This window comes from Podarcis muralis, chromosome 1 (assembly GCF_964188315.1).
Source record: "Podarcis muralis chromosome 1, rPodMur119.hap1.1, whole genome shotgun sequence".
Taxonomy (NCBI): Eukaryota; Metazoa; Chordata; class Lepidosauria; order Squamata; family Lacertidae; genus Podarcis; species Podarcis muralis.
In genome coordinates, this window is record NC_135655.1 from 41602913 (window position 1) to 41623495 (window position 20583).

The window sequence follows — 20583 nt, forward strand, 5'->3', positions numbered from 1 at the left end:
GCTAACTGGCATGCCTGGATTCTCCTACTGGGCACCGGGGGAGGGGAGAGATTGGACCAAGCGGGTGCCAAATTCTCCCTGTTCTACCGTTCAGAGAGAAGGGAGGGAATGAGCAGAGGTGGCCTCTGGTGCTTCCTTAGCTTAGATACTACCCCTGGGCCCAATCCTTCCAACCACCCCCAGAAGAAGGACCTGATCTGCCCTTCTTGCTCACGCCGCCTTTCGTTGCCCATACAAAAAAGAGAGAGAGATGCGCAACAGCCCGCAGCGAGGATTAGCAGGTCTCTAACTGTGCCTGCGCTCCGTATCTTGCATAAATGTTACAGTGGGAATCCCCGCTCTAAGGCAATCAGCATCCCATTGATGGCAGGGACAAAACGCCTCATTGATCCGGGCAAGATCTTTCCCACCCACCCACCTTCCTCACGGGTATCTCCCCCACTTCCTTTTGCATTTTTGCGAGGGGGGAGTGTGTGTGTGTGTGTGTGTGTGTGTGTGTCTTGTTGTGAGGTAACTGGATAAACACCAGCCCGCTTCCTGCCCGGCGGCTGCTGATTGGCTCTTGGGATTCTCAGGAATGCGAGCGACCCCTTAAAGGCGAGCGAAGCTCCTGCAGCAGCTCCAGTGCAAGCTGCCAGGAGTGAGAGCCAAGGGGAACCTGCGAGGGCTGCAGGCAACTGATCACCCGTTACAATCCAAGGATCCCTCGTTCTCTCTCGGACTGCTCCAGAGCCGGGGAGAGAGAGACCTGGGCTGAGGGGCATTGCTCGCTTGGGCTCCACACAGCCAGAGGCGCTAACGAAACCCAACTAAGGGCCATATCGGAAAGTCCGAGAACATCGCAAGGATATTTATCTCTCTCGGCTGGGTTACTACAAGAGATATTTGCTCTTGGGGCTGGTTACTTCTTCGGATTCCTTACTTCTACAAAGGTAAGTGCTGAAGAGCCAGCTTTCTTCTTGCAAGTTTGCAGTAATATTTCGAATATTCAAAGGCGAATATTAAACTACTATGGATTATCTTGTTTTGAAGCATGCATCTTTCCCGCTCTCTTTTCCTTCACTTTTCATCCTCCCTTCGGCCCCCCCCCCCCCCCGTATTTTTGGTTTCTCTCCCGTCTTTGTATATCGTCTCCACCCCCCTCCCATCTTTTGCACACCTTTCCTCCCAGCCCGATTCCTTTCTGTCTGCCTCTAAGCTAACGCGGGTGTTTGGACCAAGACCTTTGGAGTGACCAGGCTGCGGTTTCCCTTTCTTGTTTCAAGGTCGCTCCTTTGGGTCGAGATCCGTACCATGGAGTTACCGGGCGGCCTCTTTCTCCTCCTGATGCTTGGGGTCTGCGCAACGAACCGAATCACAGGTAATCCGAATTTCGGGGTCGCGGAGCGGGAGGGCGGGGGAATGGCAGCCACTTCAGCCTAGATTTGGCGGGGAGAGGTCACTCGTGCCTTGTTAATAATAATATTGAAAGGTCGGGCTGGGACCGTTATAGTGGCGTTGGTTTTCGAAGAGTAGCCCGGCTACTTCTCTAAGGCGAGCGGGACTTCGGATTGGTGACTGTGGGCAGCGATCCCTTGCGTCCTATTGGGTGGATTCGCGGCGTCTGGGGCGGTTATCGCACTGGAGCAGTTGTGTTGCGAGGATAGCAAGCGTTGGGATTTCACAGAGCTCTTCTCCGGGCAGTAGCCAATGTCCTTGGTAGAGCCTATGCCCTGCACGCAGCAGGTCCCGGGTTTGGCTGCTGACAGGGGTGCCTGAAACTCTGGAGCGTAGAGCCCCTGCCAGTCAGTGTAGACAACGCTGGACTCTTGACTCGGTTTAAGGCAGCTTCCTAGGCTGTGTTGACTGACGTGACTAAACTTCGGAAGAAACTCCGAAGGAGCCTTGCGCGAGCCCCTCACCTTTCCCCCCTCGGGCGCCCGAAAGGAGGAGTTTTGCTTTCCCCCTGCCGCCACTTGTGGCTGCTGGGCGCGGAGTCTCGTGAGGCCGGCCAATAGCGCGGCGGACGTGGCTCCGGAGAGCGCTTGGGTGCCCTCTGCTCCCTCCCCCCGGGCCGCTTCTCCTCTGAGGGCTCGCAGCTTGGCGGGCTCGCTCCTGCGCGTCGAGCAGAGTGAGGCGGTTTGGCGCCTGGAGGGAGGGAGGCGCTTTCCCTCAGCGCCTGTAGGTGGCTCACACAAGCCCTTGAGGGACGCTCCAGACCAGACACACGAGCGGGGTTGGGAGGGCTGGGCAGGGGGAGGAAGCCGCAGACGTGCAGAGAGCGGGGTGAATTCATTTCAAAGAAGAGAGGCACCTTCGGCTCCCTGGACGTCTTCTCTCCACGTACATGTGTGTGTTAAGGCAAAGCACGCAGGACTTTTTAATGATTATTACTTCACCTCTTCCAAGGCTTAGTCCTGGCACTGGGCCCGGGTTCTGAGCTGCGCCCTGGACTGTTCAAATACCTTGCCTGAGGGCATGCCCGACCCCTTTCCCCAAGTTGCTTTGTAGCTTCTGTGAGTCAGCCCAACTCCGCTGTCTCTCTGTACCTGGAAGCCTGCACAACTGCCTTCCCACCTCCCAATATAGCCCAGAGCTCATTCCTTCTTCGGCTCTTCCCCTCACACAGTCTCCTGGCATTTGCCCTCTTCTCTCGACAGGCTCCCATTGTATATCTCTTTCCAGTTTGCCTCAGCCAGAGCCCCTTGAGAGGGCAAGGAAGGCGAGGAGAATTCCTGGAACCTACCTCACCAGGAGTTTTCCAGGGTAGCTGGTCATGGATTGAAAGAGCTCTTTGCTCCCTTAGACCCTGAAGTTCAGCCAGTGAGGCAAAAGTGTGTGAGAAACTGGCTGGAACTGCTGCAGCCTCTCCTCCATCACTGCTAACCTCCTGCAGAGCCTGGACTGTGGCAGGGAGTTGCTCTGAGACTGGGGATGGTATAGATACCGAGAAGCAGATCACAACTATTTGTTTCCTGGGAGCTGAATATTTTCTCTGGACAGTCTGGCCATGATAAGTTCCTTTGACTCACCTCCATACAATCCTGCTCCCGGCTTGTGATATTCAGTCCACGCTTCTCTCTCAACCTTTTGACAGAAGCCGATAATCAGTGTTTTCTGTTTCTTTCTCTTTCTCCTGCCAGAAAATGGTGATGATGACAGTGTTTTCGATCTCTTTGAGTTGATTGGCTTTACTCGCAAGGGAGCTCGCAAGGCACTAGGGGTGCATCCAGTCAAAGGACCCGAGACATCCAGCCCTGCCTACCGCATTGATGATGCCAACCGTATCCCTGCTGTTCCTGACTACAAATTCCAAGACATTCTTGACGCCATCCAAGCTGAGAAGGGCTTCATCCTGTTAGCAAACCTTCGCCCAATGAAGAAGATCCCTGGCACGCTGCTGGCTGTGGAGCGCAAAGACAGCTCTGGCTATGTCTTCAAGTTGGTTTTGAATGGCAAGGCTAAAACCTTGGACCTGAGTGTCTTCCCCAAGGAGGGCAACCAGAGTCTGGTGTCAGTGGAGGAAGTTGAGTTGCCCAACGCACAGTGGAACAACATCACCCTCCTAGTCCAGGAAGATCAGGCTCAGCTCTACGTGGGGTGTGAGAAGCTGATGAATGTTGAGCTGGAAATCCCTATTCAGAACATCCTCACCAGGGACCTGGCCAGCAGTGCCAGACTCCGCATTGCCAAAGGGGGAGTCAATGACAACTTCCAGGTAAGATGCCTTTATTGTGGTAGCAGGTTTGTGAGTTTATCTCAGGGATCTGACTTTATTTTGCTAGGAAGCAAAAGTGAAGCAACAGGTTCCAAAGACGGTGGTATTTCCTTCCCCTGGTTTTTATCTGTCATTAAAAAAGAAGCATCTGCCCTTAGGGTTAGAGAAAAAGAGAGGGGTTTTTTTTACTTTCTGCCCCAGATGCAAAAATATCTACCATTCCTTTCAAATGTGAGGTTTAAATCACCTGCAAGTCTAATATTTACATTAACAATTGATCCTTGTCCATGAAAAAGACAATGTGAAGGAGAGGAATTTTATAGTTAGCTACCATTCTGACTATATGGGTGTTTCTTTACATTTGCATTACAAATCTAGCTTCTTTTAGCTTCATGTGCAAAAATCTCCTCATTTTTAGCACATAGAACAAGTCTTTATTCAATAATCACTCCACTTAAATTGGGAAATTTGTATCAATTGTAAATAGAATATTTTGAAAATATTTTTTTTTTTGGCAATGCTACCCTTCCATTTTTCATCAAAAGCTGACAATAAATGCATTGTTTTTAAGGGAATGCTGCAGAACGTGCGGTTTGTGTTTGGAACCACAGTGGAAGCCATCCTGAGAAACAAAGGCTGTGAAAGCTGTAAGTCTGCAATATGTCTACAAATTTGCTGACTTATTAAAGATATGTATTTGATGTATGTGAAAGAACAGTGAGAGAAGTTTCATCACACAGTAAACTGCAAAGCATTGTAAACTAAGAAACTTTTGTTACAAAGTGCTATGTATTTTTTAGTCTACTCTCTAATTCTGTGAGATTATCTATCTCTATAATATGTATGCCCCTTTCCCTCTTGTTTTAGCCACCAGAAGAGTTATTATATTGGACAATCCCATGAATGGCTCCCGTCCAGCCATCCGTACTAACTACATTGGCCATAAAACAAAAGACATCCAGGCAATCTGTGGATTCTCCTGTGATGAACTAAACAATGTGTTTATAGAATTGCAAAGTCTGCGTGCCCTGGTTACAACACTTAAAGATTCAGTCAGCAAAATGGTGAGTGGCTGTTAAATACACAATAATGAAACAGGGACAATGGGTTTCTAAGGGCTCCTTGACACATACAAGCCACCAGCTGCTTATATTCTGCAAACAAACAATTGCATGTAATAGAAGGAAGGCTTGTAAACAGACACTCCCCTGTGGTGATTAAGAATCTCCCTCAGGGGACCAGGCAGGGAACTTCATCGCCAAGCTGTTTGTATGTCACAGACTGACTAACTTAAGTGTGGACTGACATAAGTAGATACTACCGACAACAATCAGCAGCCATTTCTAGCATGGAAGTGACTGTTTCTACAGTGACCAAAGTCACAGAAATGGCAGCTGCAGGCAGCATTCATGAATAGACTATTTTACCTTGAAAACCTCCCATATGGTCCCACACATGAGACTCAACTGAGAAAATAAATGGCTAACTTGCATGTATGAACTGATCCATGCAGCATGATCTTGTCCCATGTTTCTTTGAAGCGAGCAACGCACTATTCAAGTTTAAGTGCTTATGGTTTCCACCTAAGTGCCCTTAAAATTAATGGGACTGAGTATAATTTGTTGAAGTAATTTCTTTACTCTTTAAGTGTGAAATTCAGATTGATCTAAATCCACTTTAAAACTTTCTTTTCCAGGATGGTATTTTTCAGGAAGTGGGTGCTACTCGGTATAGGACCAGTCCTGGAGTATGCATCCATAATGATGTTATGTACCAAAACACAGCTGAGTGGACAACAGATAGTTGTACTACATGTACTTGCCAGGTAAAGACTCCTTACTGTTAATATAATTTGTGAGTATTTGATTTGCCATGGGGAAGGCTGGAGTGCGTTTTTGGATGGCTGATATGTGCAAGGACACTCTGAAGGCTGCATCTGCACACACTTTGAACATTCATGTGTCCAGGTAAACACCTGAACATATCTGGGAACATTAGTCCATTGAATTCTGAGTTAAAAGAACCTCAGGCTGAAAAGGTGCTGATTCTCTGGCAAGAGGAGGGGCTGTTTAATTTTTTCTCTCTCATAGGGATTATTTCTTTAATGTGAATTGAACTGTGGTTCTTTATAGATTGCTGATACAATCTTAAGATTTTGTTAGCCTCTAAAATTACTTTAAAGAACAGGGTGGGAAGGTGGGGTTGTGAGTCTGTTTCACAGAATTAGAATTAATATCTAGATTGGTCCAAAATATCTTTGAGAAAAATTCTAGCATTAAGCAATTCTGAGGTGAAAGAGTAAATTTTCATACATGTTTGTCAATATTGTCTTTCCTTATTTAGAACTCTGTTGTTATGTGCCATAAAGTATCTTGCCCTCTCATGCCTTGTTCCAATGCCACCGTTCCTGATGGAGAATGCTGCCCACGATGTTGGCGTAAGTAGTTTAGACTCCTTAACATTTTCAACTACTTTGTTCCACTAGAAGCTGTGTTGTAAAATATACTGCTATGGCAGCAAATATACCATAGTTAAGTTGTTGGGCAGGGTTTGCACATAACACTACACTATGGTTTAATAAACCATAGTTTAATATGTCATTACTTTGGGTTGTGTGCAGACTAGACCATTATTTTCATGAAGTTTAATGAACAAGAAATAGAGGTAGGTTTGAAGCTATTTAATTTAAAAAAAAGTTTCAGTGCAGAACAGTGTGTTTTAATGAGATAAATGGAGTGAAAAATTTGAGTCATGGGGGTGTGGAGAGTGTGTGTCTGAACTTAACAATACTTAGTTTATCTTTTGGTTACAATTTTATTAAGGATGTTAATACTGTTTCATAAAATAACAAATCGATCCAGCATTTATAATCATATAATATGACTTGTGCTTAAATTTTGATGTTTATTTTATTTTTTAGTTGTTGCTTTGTTAACATCTTATAGATTGTAATTGTTTTACTGATGCTCTGTTAATTATTATTTATGATTTATGCTGTATTTGTGGTCTGTTATGTTCTATCATGTTATTGTTTTTTATTGTTTGTAAGCTGCTTTGGAATTCATTTGAATGAAAAGTGGCATAGAAATATAATAAATCAAACATGTGATAGAAAATTTGTTGCATAGGATTTAAATAGGGAATTGCTTCTTTTTACAGCCAGTGACTATGCAGACGACATTTGGTCTCCTTGGTCTGAATGGACTACCTGCTCTGTGACCTGTGGCAATGGCATTCAACAGAGAGGTCGCTCTTGTGATAGAATCAACCATCGCTGCGAAGGCTCTTCTGTACAAACACGAATTTGCAATATGCAGGAATGTGATAAGAGATGTAAGCATTTCATTTCTTTACTTTGAAAACAATGCAACCTGTTCTTGTCCTGAGCTTACAATATGTTGAGAAATACTGATTAATACTTCATGCTAGCACTATTAAGTTGCTTGCAAATTGCCAATCCAAAACATTCATTGCTGACAAAAGGAGCTGATAAGATAGTTGGCTATTGTAATTAATTACTGTGTAAATCATTGTTCAATTACTGTGTAAATTATTGCTTATATTGACATGCACAGCATCAAATGTAATGACTCTCAGTACCAAGTGTGTACCATTGCCATCTTTCTATTATTGCAATATGTTGGTTTCTTACTTGAATTGCAGCAATTCTATATTGCCGCTAGTGCCAGAAGAAAGCTACAAATCGCTTCAAAGAACTTTAATCCTCATAGTTGGTAACAGCTGTGTCTGTTTATAGTCAAACAGGATGGTGCCTGGAGCCACTGGTCCCCTTGGTCTTCCTGCTCTGTTACTTGTGGAACTGGAGTGATCACTAGAATCCGGCTGTGCAACTCTCCACTACCTCAGATGAATGGCAGAGAGTGTGAGGGAGAGGCAAGAGAAAACAAACCATGCCAGAAAGATCCTTGCCCAAGTAAGTTTAGTCTTAAAAGATGAGTGTTCTGTGTAATAATTAATGTTTCCAATACTCCATTGAATGTTATATAGGTGAATAGTGTATAGTTAAGGTATGGCATTGGATCCCATAAGATAGAGTAATACCCACCAACCTGGATGGCTTTGGAAGAGTTTGGACTAATTCACGGAGTATAAGGCTTTCAATGATTATTAGCCATGATGCTTGGGTTCTGCTTCCACTGTTGCAGGCAGTATGCCCCTTAATACTAGTTGCTGGGAATCACAAGTGTGGAAAGTGCTGTTGCAGTTAGATCTGACTCATGACCCTTCTGCAGCAGTTGGCTGGCCACTGTGAGACCAGGATTCTTAACTACATTGCTTGATCCAGCAGGGCATTTCCTACGTGAAATCTGCTGAGATGGCACTTCCCCACCCCACCCTTTTTTAAAGGAACATCACAGCCTGAATTTTTCAACATCTAGATTTGTTTGTGATTAGGCATATTGAAGGCACCAAGGGCAGTTGTGCTCTGTTCCCTGGATGCTAATAGTTGTTGTTTTTTTAAAAAATCCTTTTTTCTTTAGTAAATGGGAACTGGGGACCATGGTCACCATGGGACACCTGTCCAGTCACCTGCGGAGGGGGCCTTCAGCAGCGCGGTCGTCTCTGCAACAATCCTGCGCCCCAGTATGGAGGGAAGGATTGTATTGGTGATGCTAAGGACACCCAGATCTGCAACAAGCAGGATTGCCCAATTGGTGAGTAATGACCTATTTTGAAGTATAAAATGGCGTTTGGTAGCTCTGCTCTGTCATCTTCAGAAGGATGTAACTATTTGTCTAAGTTTTCACATTGGAAAAAATATATATCGAGATACAGCCACATCTTGGCTGTATGCTGGATAATGCTGTTCTTATTTCTTACTTGTGTAGTTTAGAGTATAAAATGATAAGAACAACCAGTGCAAAGAAAGTCAAATTAAAACTGAGCTGATTTTTAAAAACACAGAAGAGTATTTGTTAAATTTATCTACCTTGCTCGCCACCATTGCCCTGCACGAGGCTAATAACATTCTGGAATGTCACCTTTATCTTCTCTCAGATGGGTGCCTGTCTAACCCTTGCTTCGCGGGAACTACATGTACTAGTTTTCCTGATGGTTCCTGGAAATGTGGTGCCTGTCCTGCTGGCTATCGTGGAAATGGAATTAAATGCAAAGATATTGATGAGGTAAGAGGACTGGAATTGCTTATTTATATAAAATGTAGGACTGAATTGTAAGTAAACCTACAGCTAATTTTCCCTCTGTCCCCTTCTTTCATACTCCAGTGTCAAGAGGTCCCAGATGCCTGCTTTGTCCTTGGTGGAGTCCACAGGTGTGAGAATACTGAGCCTGGATACCATTGCAAACCTTGCCCACCACGCTTTTCTGGACCACAGCCCTTTGGTCGAGGTGTGGAGAATGCAATAGCAAACAAGCAGGTACTGCCAAAATATGAAAAGGTCCCTGCTCCTAAAACCTCGCCCCTCCCCTTTTGCATTTATGAGACATGCCCAGGAGGGGGGAAAGAACAAGTTCAATACATTATTCTAGAAATTCAAGTTGCTCTGAAAGGAGAGTATGCATATATTTAACATCTGAAAAGAATTCTAGGGCGAATTCACACTATTGCATTCCACCACGTGATTTTGCTCACAGATCTGCATGTAGAATGGCTAACGTGAATCAGGGGGGAAACACCATTACCATGATGTACCAAAGCTGTACTTTCCTAGCAGCCACAACAATGAAGGAAGTTGGACCTGGCCTGTACAGCCTAGTTCATGCCAGTTTTTATGCCTAGCATAGACTGGCTCCAAGGACAACGTATCTATACTATGTGTTTCAATGAAATTAGTTTAGAATGAATGCTTCTAAAATCTTGAAAGCAATAGCATCATGACATGGTAGCTTTAAGCATATTCTTCCACACTTCCATCTTCAGATATTGCTATAATTAAAGGCTTGGATCCTAGCTTTTCCACCTCTTCCCTCTGCAGTCCTCCATAACTCTTGCAAAATTGCTCATGGGGGTGATGGACCTTGGGAAAGGTGTGGAATGTGGTCTGGGGACCTGTAGATGGATGGATTTGAAATAAATAAACATTCTCTGTATGTGAACACATCCAAGCCTAAACTAGTAACTAACATATTATATAGAAATGCACATAGGATGCCTTGTTCTTTTAAAACAAAAGCCATAATTAGCTACTGTATCCATGGAGAAGTATTCTCTTTTTTAAAAAGACTTCCATGTGTTGCTATCTCAAAATAACAAAATGATAGACACATTTCTTGCATGTAATCTTAATTTTCTTGTGTCCATTTGGTCTCTTAGGTCTGTAAACCACGTGACCCATGTAAGGATGGAACTCATGACTGCAATAAGAATGCCAAGTGCACTTACCTTGGCCACTTCAGTGACCCTATGTATCGCTGTGAATGTAAGCCAGGCTATGCTGGTAATGGCATTATCTGTGGAGAAGACACAGACTTAGATGGATGGCCAAATACAAACCTGCCCTGCGTTGCCAATGCTACCTACCACTGCAGTAAAGTAAGCCAATTTCTACATATTCATTCATTCTCTCTCTCTCTCTCTCTCTCTCTCTCTCTCTCTCTCTCACACACACACACACACACACACACACACACACACACACACACACTTTAGAGCCCTGAATGAATGTACGCACCATAAACATTTGAGCAATAATATCCATACCTTAAAAGAAATAAAAAACTGTCTGTTAGTTAGTGTACCTGATTCAAATGCTTATGTATAAATTTGTTGAAATAACACCTGTGTCGGATTATGGCTCATAGATAGCTTTTAGAGTGCCTACTTTGGACAATCTGAAATGTCTTGGGGAAATTTCTGTTTCATCTTTAGTTTTCAGGATAAATTAGAGTACATACTGTTGAGTATATTTGAATGGTACTATGGACTGACACCATCCAAAACAAAATCTAGGAAATATAATCTTACAATCTGAGTGCTTTGCTGTGTTGTATTTAAAGGTGGATAGTAAATAATTATGTTTCTTTTTCTGCAGGATAACTGTCCCAACCTTCCCAATTCTGGGCAAGAAGACTATGATAAGGATGGAATTGGTGATGCTTGTGATAATGATGATGACAATGACAACATTGTAGATGACAGAGTAAGTCTCGCAGAAACAGTCCTGTTCTGTCTGTGGTTTAGATAATATTCATTTTTGCTCCATACCTGGGGGCTATTTGCAGAACTTCAGCTTGGCAGTCACTGTAGGAAATTGCAGGCACTGATGTTTTGGAATGTATTTAAAGAGAAGCACAGTAAAGTATTATCAGAGTTTTGTATTTTCAACAGCTGTAGGGATCCCATGCTTTAAAAGGCCTGAGATTTACTTGGTACTTCAGATTATAGCATCATTCTGCTTCAGCAAGTAGACAGGAAAATTCCAGAGCACAGGGGACTGGCCTTAGCTTCTCTCTCAGCTCCCTCTGTCATACTGTCCATATGGATGTCGTCCTATTAATGCCTTTGCTTACTGCCTTTATTCAAATAAATATAGTCAACAAATTTCTTATAAATCTAAAAGTGCATGCATGCTTGTATGTTTGTTTTTTTAACATGGCTTCTTTATTTTCTTTCTTCTACAGGACAACTGCCCATTCATCTACAACCCACAACAATATGACTATGATAGGGATGACGTTGGTGATCGCTGTGATAATTGCCCATACAATCACAACCCGGATCAGATAGACACTGATAACAACGGAGAAGGAGACGCGTGTGCTGTGGATATTGATGGAGATGGTACGGTTTTGTTGTTTTTCTTTTTCTACCCCCCCCCATCACCACACACTTTCTTAGTAATCTACAAGTTGCCCAAATTCAACTGCTGATGTGGAATTTTGCTCACTGTATGGACCAAATATGTTGTACATTGAGAGCTGTAGAAAGTTGCTCTATACAAGTCTGGATCCAACCCTGTATTATCAGCATGTTTCAGCACTAGTCGTGCGTGGATTGTAGCTCTTCCATGAACAAACAGGCTGCCACATGATTGCTAACTATTGTGTTAGTTCTAACAGTGTTAATATATGATACTAGACAGATCTACCTTTAACTTGGTTTCCTTTAGTTATTTCCTTTTAGTTACTAGCTTCATTTGGTCCCACTATATGTGTGTACTATTTAGACATGTTACCAAGGTCACTAAAATATCTAAACTATTTGTATTTTTAGGCATTCTTAATGAAAGAGACAACTGCCAGTATGTATATAATGTGGACCAGAAGGATACAGATTTGGATGGTGTTGGAGATCAGTGTGACAACTGTCCTATGGAACACAATCCAGATCAGGTCAGCTTAATTCTTTGGCCTATAAATGTACATGGACATTCAGTTTTCATTAACTCTTTGATATCTGCTATTTATCACACACACCCCTGCAATATATGCCAGTTGGCAGCCTAATGAGGAATACAAAATTGTTTATAACTGGGACATGTGTGGAAAACCTTGATTTCTTTTTTTAAAAATGCATGAGGCATCCAAGTGCACAAATCATTTCTGTAAGTCATGTTAGATGCAGTATATTCTACTAATAGAAAAGCCACATGGATAACCATGAGTAGCTTAAGTTCATTAATTTCAGAGGTTCTACTCTGAGTAGAATACCACCCATTATTGTTTGGAATCACTGTAGAAAGCATACATTCTGTACTGGAGCCACATCAGCTAGTAGCATAACTACCAAATGGGGAAAAAGATCTCTGGTATCATCACAGTGATATTTTATTAAATACAGGCTGGTTAAGATAAAGGAACCTGCACAGCGCTACAGCATGACACTCTCATGTTTCAGATATTTAGCATTAAAGCAGAACATGTGCTGAACAATGAAGGGTGTGTTTGCAAGGAATGTATATCCATGACACAAGATGTCCTGAGGCCAAGAGGGCAGTGAATTTAGATTCACATAAACAAACACACACAAAATGCTTTGCTAAGGACAAAAGTTAAAGCTATATAGAATGCTAACATCACAAAGTTGTTTTTTCCACTATTAGAAAAGCTGAAAGGCATATCCCACCATAAATATATATAACCTAATTAAACTTTGCCTGTTTAAAGGCTTGGAAATAAGAGGGAAGCCCAACCCCTCCCATTTAATTTGCTAGATCTAATGCAGCAATGGGTGAAGCTTGTGCAGTCATGTCATGTACAAGGCAGTAGGATTAATAGCTTCAGGGGCATACCTTGGATGCTTGAGTGGTCTCGGCAAAATTGGAGGAATCTAGATCTGTTTTTCATGTTACCCTGTGGGCAGTGATGGCTAAAAGGATGCTTACAATAAAAGAATCTGTTTTTAATGTCCCTGTACTTCTGCTAGACTATTTTTTTAATGAAAGGGTTCTCTCCAAAGTAGTGTGTAGCAGACCACAGTGACAATGGACTGCAAGTATTCCTGAAGTGCTGAGTGTCTCAGGCGACTCATTTTAAGTTGCAGAAAATGCCCCTCTTCAGCTAGCAGTTAATGTGATCAGTTGATTTTTGGGTGACTATATTTCTCAATGGATCATCAGCCAAACCTGCAGTAACACAAAGCTGGATAACTTAGGGCAATCTGATTAATATTGTAGTCTGCATCTAGAGGTCTTAGGGCCATATTTCAGAAAGTAAGCAGCCTAGTGTACTATTTGCAGTTTGTATGTACTTTTATATCATGACACTTCTAAAAGAATGCTCTAGCATTTAATCAGTATGTGGCAAAAACATTATGGTGGGTATTACCTCAACAGTGGGTCATTACTGTACAACAGTAGCCTTAACCCAGGCATAGCAGTGCGGCAAATAGAAAATACTCATCCAGTTATACAGCATTTGTGCCCAGAAGGTACGAAGTGCACAATAAAGCAGAAAGTGGCGCTTTTATCTCATCTGAAAAAGTAAACAAACAAGAGATTAACACATTCTGGCATGGAAATTACATGGAAATTCCTGCCAAGTAAAGGCAGAAACCACACCATTCTCTAAGGCCCTGGTGCTTTGAGGAATACATTTAAGCAATAAGATGTCTGAAGATAACCCAAAACAAGTTGGGACAGGTGGTTTTGTTTCTTTCTTTCTTTTTTGTCTGTGGACATTAACATTAGTAAATTACAAGTGTGCAATAGCTGTCATACCACCATACAAAGAGAACTCCTACACCTGCCAACCTGTTAGTTCACTTCAATAAAGCTCTATGCATGCAAGGACTGCCTATGCAGAGCTATTCCCTCAACTGGCATGACCAGCTGGAAGGACCATTGGAAGAAGCCACTGGATGCGCCAAGACAGTCTAAATTATTAGGAATCTTTTTAAGATAGTTCTAGTTGGTACCCTTTTAAAAATGCTTTACTTGAACATGTTCATCCATTTTCCTTTCAGACGGATTCTGACTCTGACCGCATAGGTGACAAATGTGATAGCAACCAGGACATTGACGAAGATGGCCATCAAAATAATCTTGATAACTGTCCCTATGTGCCCAATGCAAACCAAGCTGACCATGACAAGGATGGGAAAGGCGATGCCTGTGATCATGATGATGATAATGATGGCATCCCTGATGACAAAGACAATTGCAGACTGGTTGCCAACCCAGACCAACTTGACTCTGATGGTAAGAAAAATTATTCACTGTCAACTTCTCTAACTATACTAGGAGGGGTTGTCTAGCATTAAATTAAACACACAGTGTAGTGTTTAATCATCCTTTTAAGGGGGAGAAAATCCTAAATGGCAAGAAAACATATCCTGCTTGTTCAGATGGAGCTGCTCCATGTGAATGGATCTACACATTTCACTGAAATGCTGTAAGAGGGTGTTTATTGCGCAGACAGGGGAGCCTTTGGAGATTTGGGCCTGGAACTATTTTAAAAGGGATATAGGTGGAGAGAGAAAAGTTGTTTAAGGGAATTATCAAATGTGCACTTTGGATGGCATTTGTTAGTGTAACTAGTATAATAGTTATTGATGTCAAGTAATGGTGGTTTCGGTAGCACAGTTAAAATCTTGGATTAATTACATTAGATATTTTACTACTGCCAATCTGAAATGCACATTTCCCTTTTAAACTCTCACATATTTTTTATTTCTCTCCCACTCCTCCACCATTTCCTTTCTTCCTCTTGGGCTAGGTGATGGACGTGGAGATGCATGCAAAGATGACTTTGACCAAGACAAGGTGCTGGACATTCACGACATCTGCCCCGAGAATGTTGACATCAGTGAGACAGATTTCCGCCGATTTCAGATGGTTCCACTGGATCCTAAGGGGACATCTCAGAATGATCCTAATTGGGTTGTTCGTCACCAAGGCAAAGAACTGGTTCAGACTGTCAACTGTGATCCTGGACTTGCAGTTGGTGAGCAGGCGATTTGGGGTTTTCCTTTCTGTGTTTACTGTAGAAAATGTCATCTGTCTCTGGATGATAACTATTCACTTAAAGGCTCAGCTGAAAGTACACACAATACTTGCCTGCATAATATAATTTAGCAAGTGGTTCACTTACATTCAGATTCTAAGGTCTCCATCCCTCCATAGTGGTGTAGCCCTAAGCCTGCCTGCCTGCCTGCCTCTGTGACAGCAGAGCAGCAAAGGCAATAGGTTGTGGGCCTATCTGCTACGTTCACTATGACTTCAAGGCAAATCTTTCCATATCCCAAAGAGTCACATGAAAACCTGTGGCCAAAGGATAATAAAGCAAAGAAGTCTTATGGTAGAATCTCTAAATACAGTACTTCACACCAGTGAGCCTTTGGAAGATGCTGAGGCCTTAATTAATCATAGGGGGAACTGACCATTCTTGCAGTTTAAGAAAGACTAAAAATCTCTCCTTTTTCTCTCCCTTTCACTCAGGCTACGATGAATTTAATGCTGTTGATTTCAGCGGCACATTCTTCATTAATACAGAAAGGGATGATGATTATGCTGGCTTTGTGTTTGGTTATCAGTCCAGCAGCCGTTTTTATGTAGTCATGTGGAAGCAAATTACCCAGTCTTACTGGGATCCAACACCAACCAAAGCTCAGGGATATTCTGGTCTTGCTATCAAAGTAGTGAACTCCACCACAGGTCCTGGAGAACACCTCCGTAATGCACTGTGGCACACTGGAAATACTCCTGGACAGGTAAGAGATTGTTTCTGTGAATAAATAAAACCTTCCTTTCGACAATCCTTGGACTATTACTATTGTAGAAAGAAAAATCAGATTTGAAGAATGATATTAAATAACAACGTAAGATAAGAACGCACAAGTCTCTTTTAAAAGTCTTGTGCACAACAGGATTAATGTAAACTAACTTTCTGCATTCAGTTCAGTAGAGGACGGTTGTACCCAACTAAGCCATTCTGAGCAGGCCCACTAAACTCAATGAACTTAAGTTAGTCATGTCCATTTGTTTCAGTGATAGGACTTAATTGGATTCAGTCCTTGGTGTTTACATCTGTCACTGCTGATTCACACAGAGAATGCTCATTTTGACACAAATATATACTGTATATATAACGGGATTTTCTTCGAACAATTCAATTAACAGCATCATACATTCACTTAAGGCTATTTCAAATGTGGTAAGTGGGTGGAACAGGAAGAGCAATGTTTGTGTTTCCTGTATCTTTAGCTTCAGGCACCTCCCTCAGAGGACAAAATGCACAACCTGCCCACAGAGAAACAGAAAGAATAGGAAGCCCAAGGCTTCCAAGCATAGTTGATTTCAAAGACTTGTACCAGCATAATGTCATGTGTAATTTAACTACATATTTGCTTTTCAGGTGCGGACTCTGTGGCATGACCCTCATCATATAGGCTGGAAAGATTTCACTGCCTACAGATGGCGTCTGAGTCACAGACCAAAGACTGGTTACATTAGGTAAGCTTTGCAAAGTTTCTAAAACAACTTTAGAAGGACAAATACAATTTGGCAATAGCTAATTTTATAGTTGCAAAATAAGCATTCTGTATGTTGGCTGAGGTTAATTACTGTTTCTCTTTACTGCAGAGTTGTAATGTTTGAAGGAAAGAAGATCATGGCTGATTCTGGACCAATCTATGATAAAACCTATGCTGGTGGTCGTTTAGGATTATTTGTCTTCTCTCAAGAAATGGTGTTCTTCTCAGATCTTAAATATGAGTGCAAAGGTAAGAATCCATATTTCCGAAGCTAAGTTTGTTTCCCTGAAATTACTGGTGAAATATCACCATCACTTTAGCTTTACACATTCAAAAAGTTTTGATAAAAAAGTAAAGAAATCTGTAACTCTTTGGCTACAACCCTTGTTACCTATAGGGAAATATACAGTAAACAACATTTAATGGCAAACATCCGCTTGGAAAAGGGGAAATATTGTATTTAATATCAAGAGTGATGTAAAAATATTTACGGCACACAAGGTTTGCCATTGAAAATAGAACTGTTGAATTTGAATCTATATTCAACAGCCTCTAGGTAAAGGTAAAGCTACCTCTGAGCATTAGGTCCAGTTGTGGACAACTCTGGAGTTGCGGGCTCATCTCGCTCTATAGGCCAAGGGAGCCAGCGTTTGTCCATAGACAGCTTCCGAGTCATGTGGCCAGCATGACTAAACTGCTTCTGGTGAACCGGAGCAGCGCACGGAAACGCTGTTTACCTTCCTGCCGGAGCGGTACCTATTTATCTATTTGCATTTGACGTGCTTTCGAACTGCTAGGTTGGCAGGAGCTGGGACAGAGCAACGGGAACTCACCCCATCGCGGGGATTCGAACCACCGACCTTCTGATCGGCAAGTCCTAGGCTCTGTGGTTTAACCCACAGCGCCACCCGTGTCCCTTTCAACAGCCTCTAGTGATATGCCAAAATTAAGTCACTTTATCAGAGCTAGATAGCTGTGTTGTATAGGTGGCCACTTCATAAAAAAGCTTGGAGCAATTCCGCTACACATCTGACATTTTGAAAGGGGAACGTGCAATTACTATTTAAGATGCAACACAGACAATTGAGAAGCTAATTGTAGCTGCTTAATTACTAATGTATCAGTGTAAACAGAGTGACAAATTACTATTTTTCCTTTCTTCTTGCAGATCCGTGATCACAATGGCAGTTGATACAGAAATTATTTTGAAATGCTGTATTGCACCTTCTGAGAAGTTTAGTTTCTACAAACCCTGGGACCATTTTTTTTAATCGCTCTTCACTTTCTTCTGCCTTTACAAAATAGACTCAAAATACATGATCTGCCTCAAGAGAATGCTTTTGAGAGAGAGAAAACAGCAAAGTACACTTCATTTCTGACCTCTGTTGGCACAGAAGAAAACAAATGTATTTTGTGAATAAGAACATTCCTTGCCTCAGGAGCAAATAGTCACTTCTGTAAGAAAGGCATTTGTGTAGCTGGGCATTGTCACTGCCTCTCTTTAACTGGAGGTCCAACGGAGTAGCACTTTTGTAATAAGACTATCTTTATGCTGTGTTGTGGACTACTTAAAAATGAAATATATACTTCAGCTTGTGGGAGATGAGAGGGACAGGAAAGAGACTAGCAGAAGTTGGAGGCAAATGCCTCACTCTTTGAAAGGGGACTATTCTCCCTGGGGTTTACATCTTAATTGGAGGGACTGTTACATATCTGACTAATAGCCTGATCCTCTGCATGTTTGCTCCTATGCAAGTCCCAATGTGAGTTACTCCCACATAAGAATGCATAGGATTATTTTTCAATTAATAAGGAACTACTTTGCTTGATTACATCGGAAAACTAGCTGGCTAAACCCAGGCAGCATTAACAAATGTTAAAAATTCAGTTGTGGGGTAAGAGGGGTAACAATATTGGCACACTGGATTACACCAGTTTAGTGAGAAAGGGGATGCAGAGGAACAGAGGGGGAAAGCAAGTTTACATGTGCCAATGCATGATAACAAACATGCACAGGTTTGATACCAGCAACAGGCAGTGCAGATGTAGCAAGAACACTGAAGTGCCAAAGAGCACTTTCAGCTCAACTTAGCACTTGTATTGGCCTTCAAGGAACTATGTTTTTTTTCTTATATTATGGTTACAAAGGCACAAAAGATGACAAACACAATTAAAATACAAAATTCTTTTCTACAAAATGCAATGGACTTTTTTTTTTTAAAACAAACAACATGTTTTTAAAGCATTGATTTTTGTAGAACTGTAGATAAAGAAAATGTAAAATATTTATTTTTACCTATCCTGCCTGTTATGAATAAGAAAGGACTCTAGATTAAAACAGTAAAACAATGCGTCAAGACTATCCACATAATTTTGCAATGTCTCCATGACTGTAAGATTGTAAATACAGGTTATTTATTGTTCTATAGTGAATCTAGACAGTAGTGTGTGAATATATTTTAGCTGTAAAGAGCAGGTTTTCCAGAAGCAATGTGGGGCACAGCAAAATAAAAAATTAAAAAAAGCAGTGGGAGAGGGGGAGGTTGGGTTTTTGTTTTGTTATCAGTGTGTTCTTCTTTCTTCCTCTGTACAAGACAGCTGGCAATGTAGCCTAGTAGGGCTACCCTACTGCTGCATTGCCAAACCACAAAAATGTTTAAATATTGATTGCCCAGATCTCTCCTGTCGGAGAGGTAATAGCTTTCTTATTAACACTGGCCATAATCCGCTGTCAGTCCGTACTCTTCTCATTTCAGAGGGATTTGCATGAGAGATGCTATCAATGGATTGTTGCCTTTATCACCTTTGTTATACTTGTATGTTGCTAGTGCATTCTATCGGTCCATGTGTCAGACAAAGAAGAAAATCCCTGTCCTAGGGAGGAGGCAGACTAAAGGAAGAAATGGCATAAGAATGTTTGATTTTGCAGATCGCACACCTCAGATACCAGCGTGTGGTTGCTGGAGCATAAGTGCCTCACAGGTGGGATTTCAGGAGCATTTTTTTTAAATTAAGAAAGACTGCTCGTGGTATAAGGGGCAGCAAAACTTTTATCTACGAGCCTCTTCTTACTAAGAAAAAAAGAATGTCAAAGGTGAAAGTTTATGTACAAATATTACCTCATTGTTGTGTGACTGAGAAAAGGAAGAGAGAGAAAAACCTTTGGATCAAGCAGAGTTTAAATATCTAACGAAATTTAAAGCTACTGTAGTATTAAGGAGAAACAAAAGATTGCAAGCTGTATATAGTCAAGATTGTTTGTTTTTTTTGCAGAATTACATATTCCCAGTAAGAAAACAGCATTGAAGCAATGCTGAGAACAATTTGTGATACTGTGTTCGATGGTTTCACCCCCTGTCATCTTGCATACCATTCTTTGTATTTGTATAAATTATTGTTTTCATTACTGTTGGAATAGTTAATCTTCTGTTTGTGTAGATATGCTATTTAAATAATTTATCATGAAATGCTACCTGTAGAGCTAGTGTTTCTATTTTTATAAAACATTTGCACACTGAATTGAAGAATTGTTTGTTTCCCATCCCCAGTGTTGTTGCTCTTAGTATGTTTTTTTTTTCTAAAAATGAGCATATTTTGTACACATGTTTAACCATTTTACAACTTAAAAGCTGTGTAAATTGTACAATAATGTTTCTTACATACAAGAAACAATAAACAGATACAAAAATCTATATTTACAACCTCGGGGGTTAGTTTCATATGTTCCTTCCTCCTACTGATGTTATAAAACCTGCCACTCAGTTCTCCCTGCCTTTGTTCCATTTCAATCAGCTATCCTCTTGGCAAGAAAGCTGTGTACTTTTTTTACCTTCCAGTCCAATAAACTGTTAGTGGAAAATGTCATAAAGAAAGCATACCTTTACCTTCTAATACCTAAGGGACTCCACAAAGTTGTAGTCATAGCAGTCCCTACCCTTTGCATAGTTTCATTAACACAATATTCAATCTTGACCACCTGTAACTTGCCTACATG

At 41.7% G+C, this 20583-nt stretch overlaps 2 protein-coding genes across 2 annotated transcripts in view; one reads left to right on the top strand and one right to left on the bottom strand.

The window, feature by feature from the left end:
* The first annotated feature begins 1268 nt into the window (after positions 1-1268).
* Positions 1269-18805, top strand: THBS1 (thrombospondin 1). Its single transcript, XM_028722165.2, has 21 exons — positions 1269-1360; positions 3123-3697; positions 4269-4344; positions 4565-4761; positions 5394-5522; positions 6041-6134; positions 6857-7030; positions 7455-7631; positions 8200-8373; positions 8717-8844; positions 8944-9096; positions 9993-10211; positions 10711-10818; positions 11300-11459; positions 11892-12010; positions 14082-14316; positions 14834-15061; positions 15556-15827; positions 16472-16569; positions 16699-16838; positions 17758-18805. Exons 1-21 carry the CDS (start codon positions 1294-1296, stop codon positions 17763-17765), a joined length of 3531 nt encoding a protein of 1176 aa, XP_028577998.2. The 5' UTR covers positions 1269-1293; the 3' UTR covers positions 17766-18805.
* FSIP1 (fibrous sheath interacting protein 1) overlaps positions 12004-20583 on the bottom strand; it is a 99389-nt gene continuing 90809 nt past the window's right edge. The window contains exon 14 of the mRNA XM_077926674.1: positions 12004-13591. The gene's annotated coding sequence lies outside the window, so the exon portion shown is untranslated. The remainder of the gene's footprint in view (positions 13592-20583) is intronic.

What these genes read in the sequence shown, in the direction of transcription:
- THBS1 (XM_028722165.2), top strand. Translation starts at nt 1,294, where the DNA reads ATGGAGTTACCGGGCGGCCTCTTTCTCCTCCTGATGCTTGGGGTCTGC. An exon ending in ATGCAATAGCAAACAAGCAG is followed by an intron (nt 9,097 to 9,992) that starts GTACTGCCAAAA and finishes TTGGTCTCTTAG; the next exon opens with GTCTGTAAACCACGTGACCC. An exon ending in TGATCCTGGACTTGCAGTTG is followed by an intron (nt 15,062 to 15,555) that starts GTGAGCAGGCGA and finishes CCTTTCACTCAG; the next exon opens with GCTACGATGAATTTAATGCT.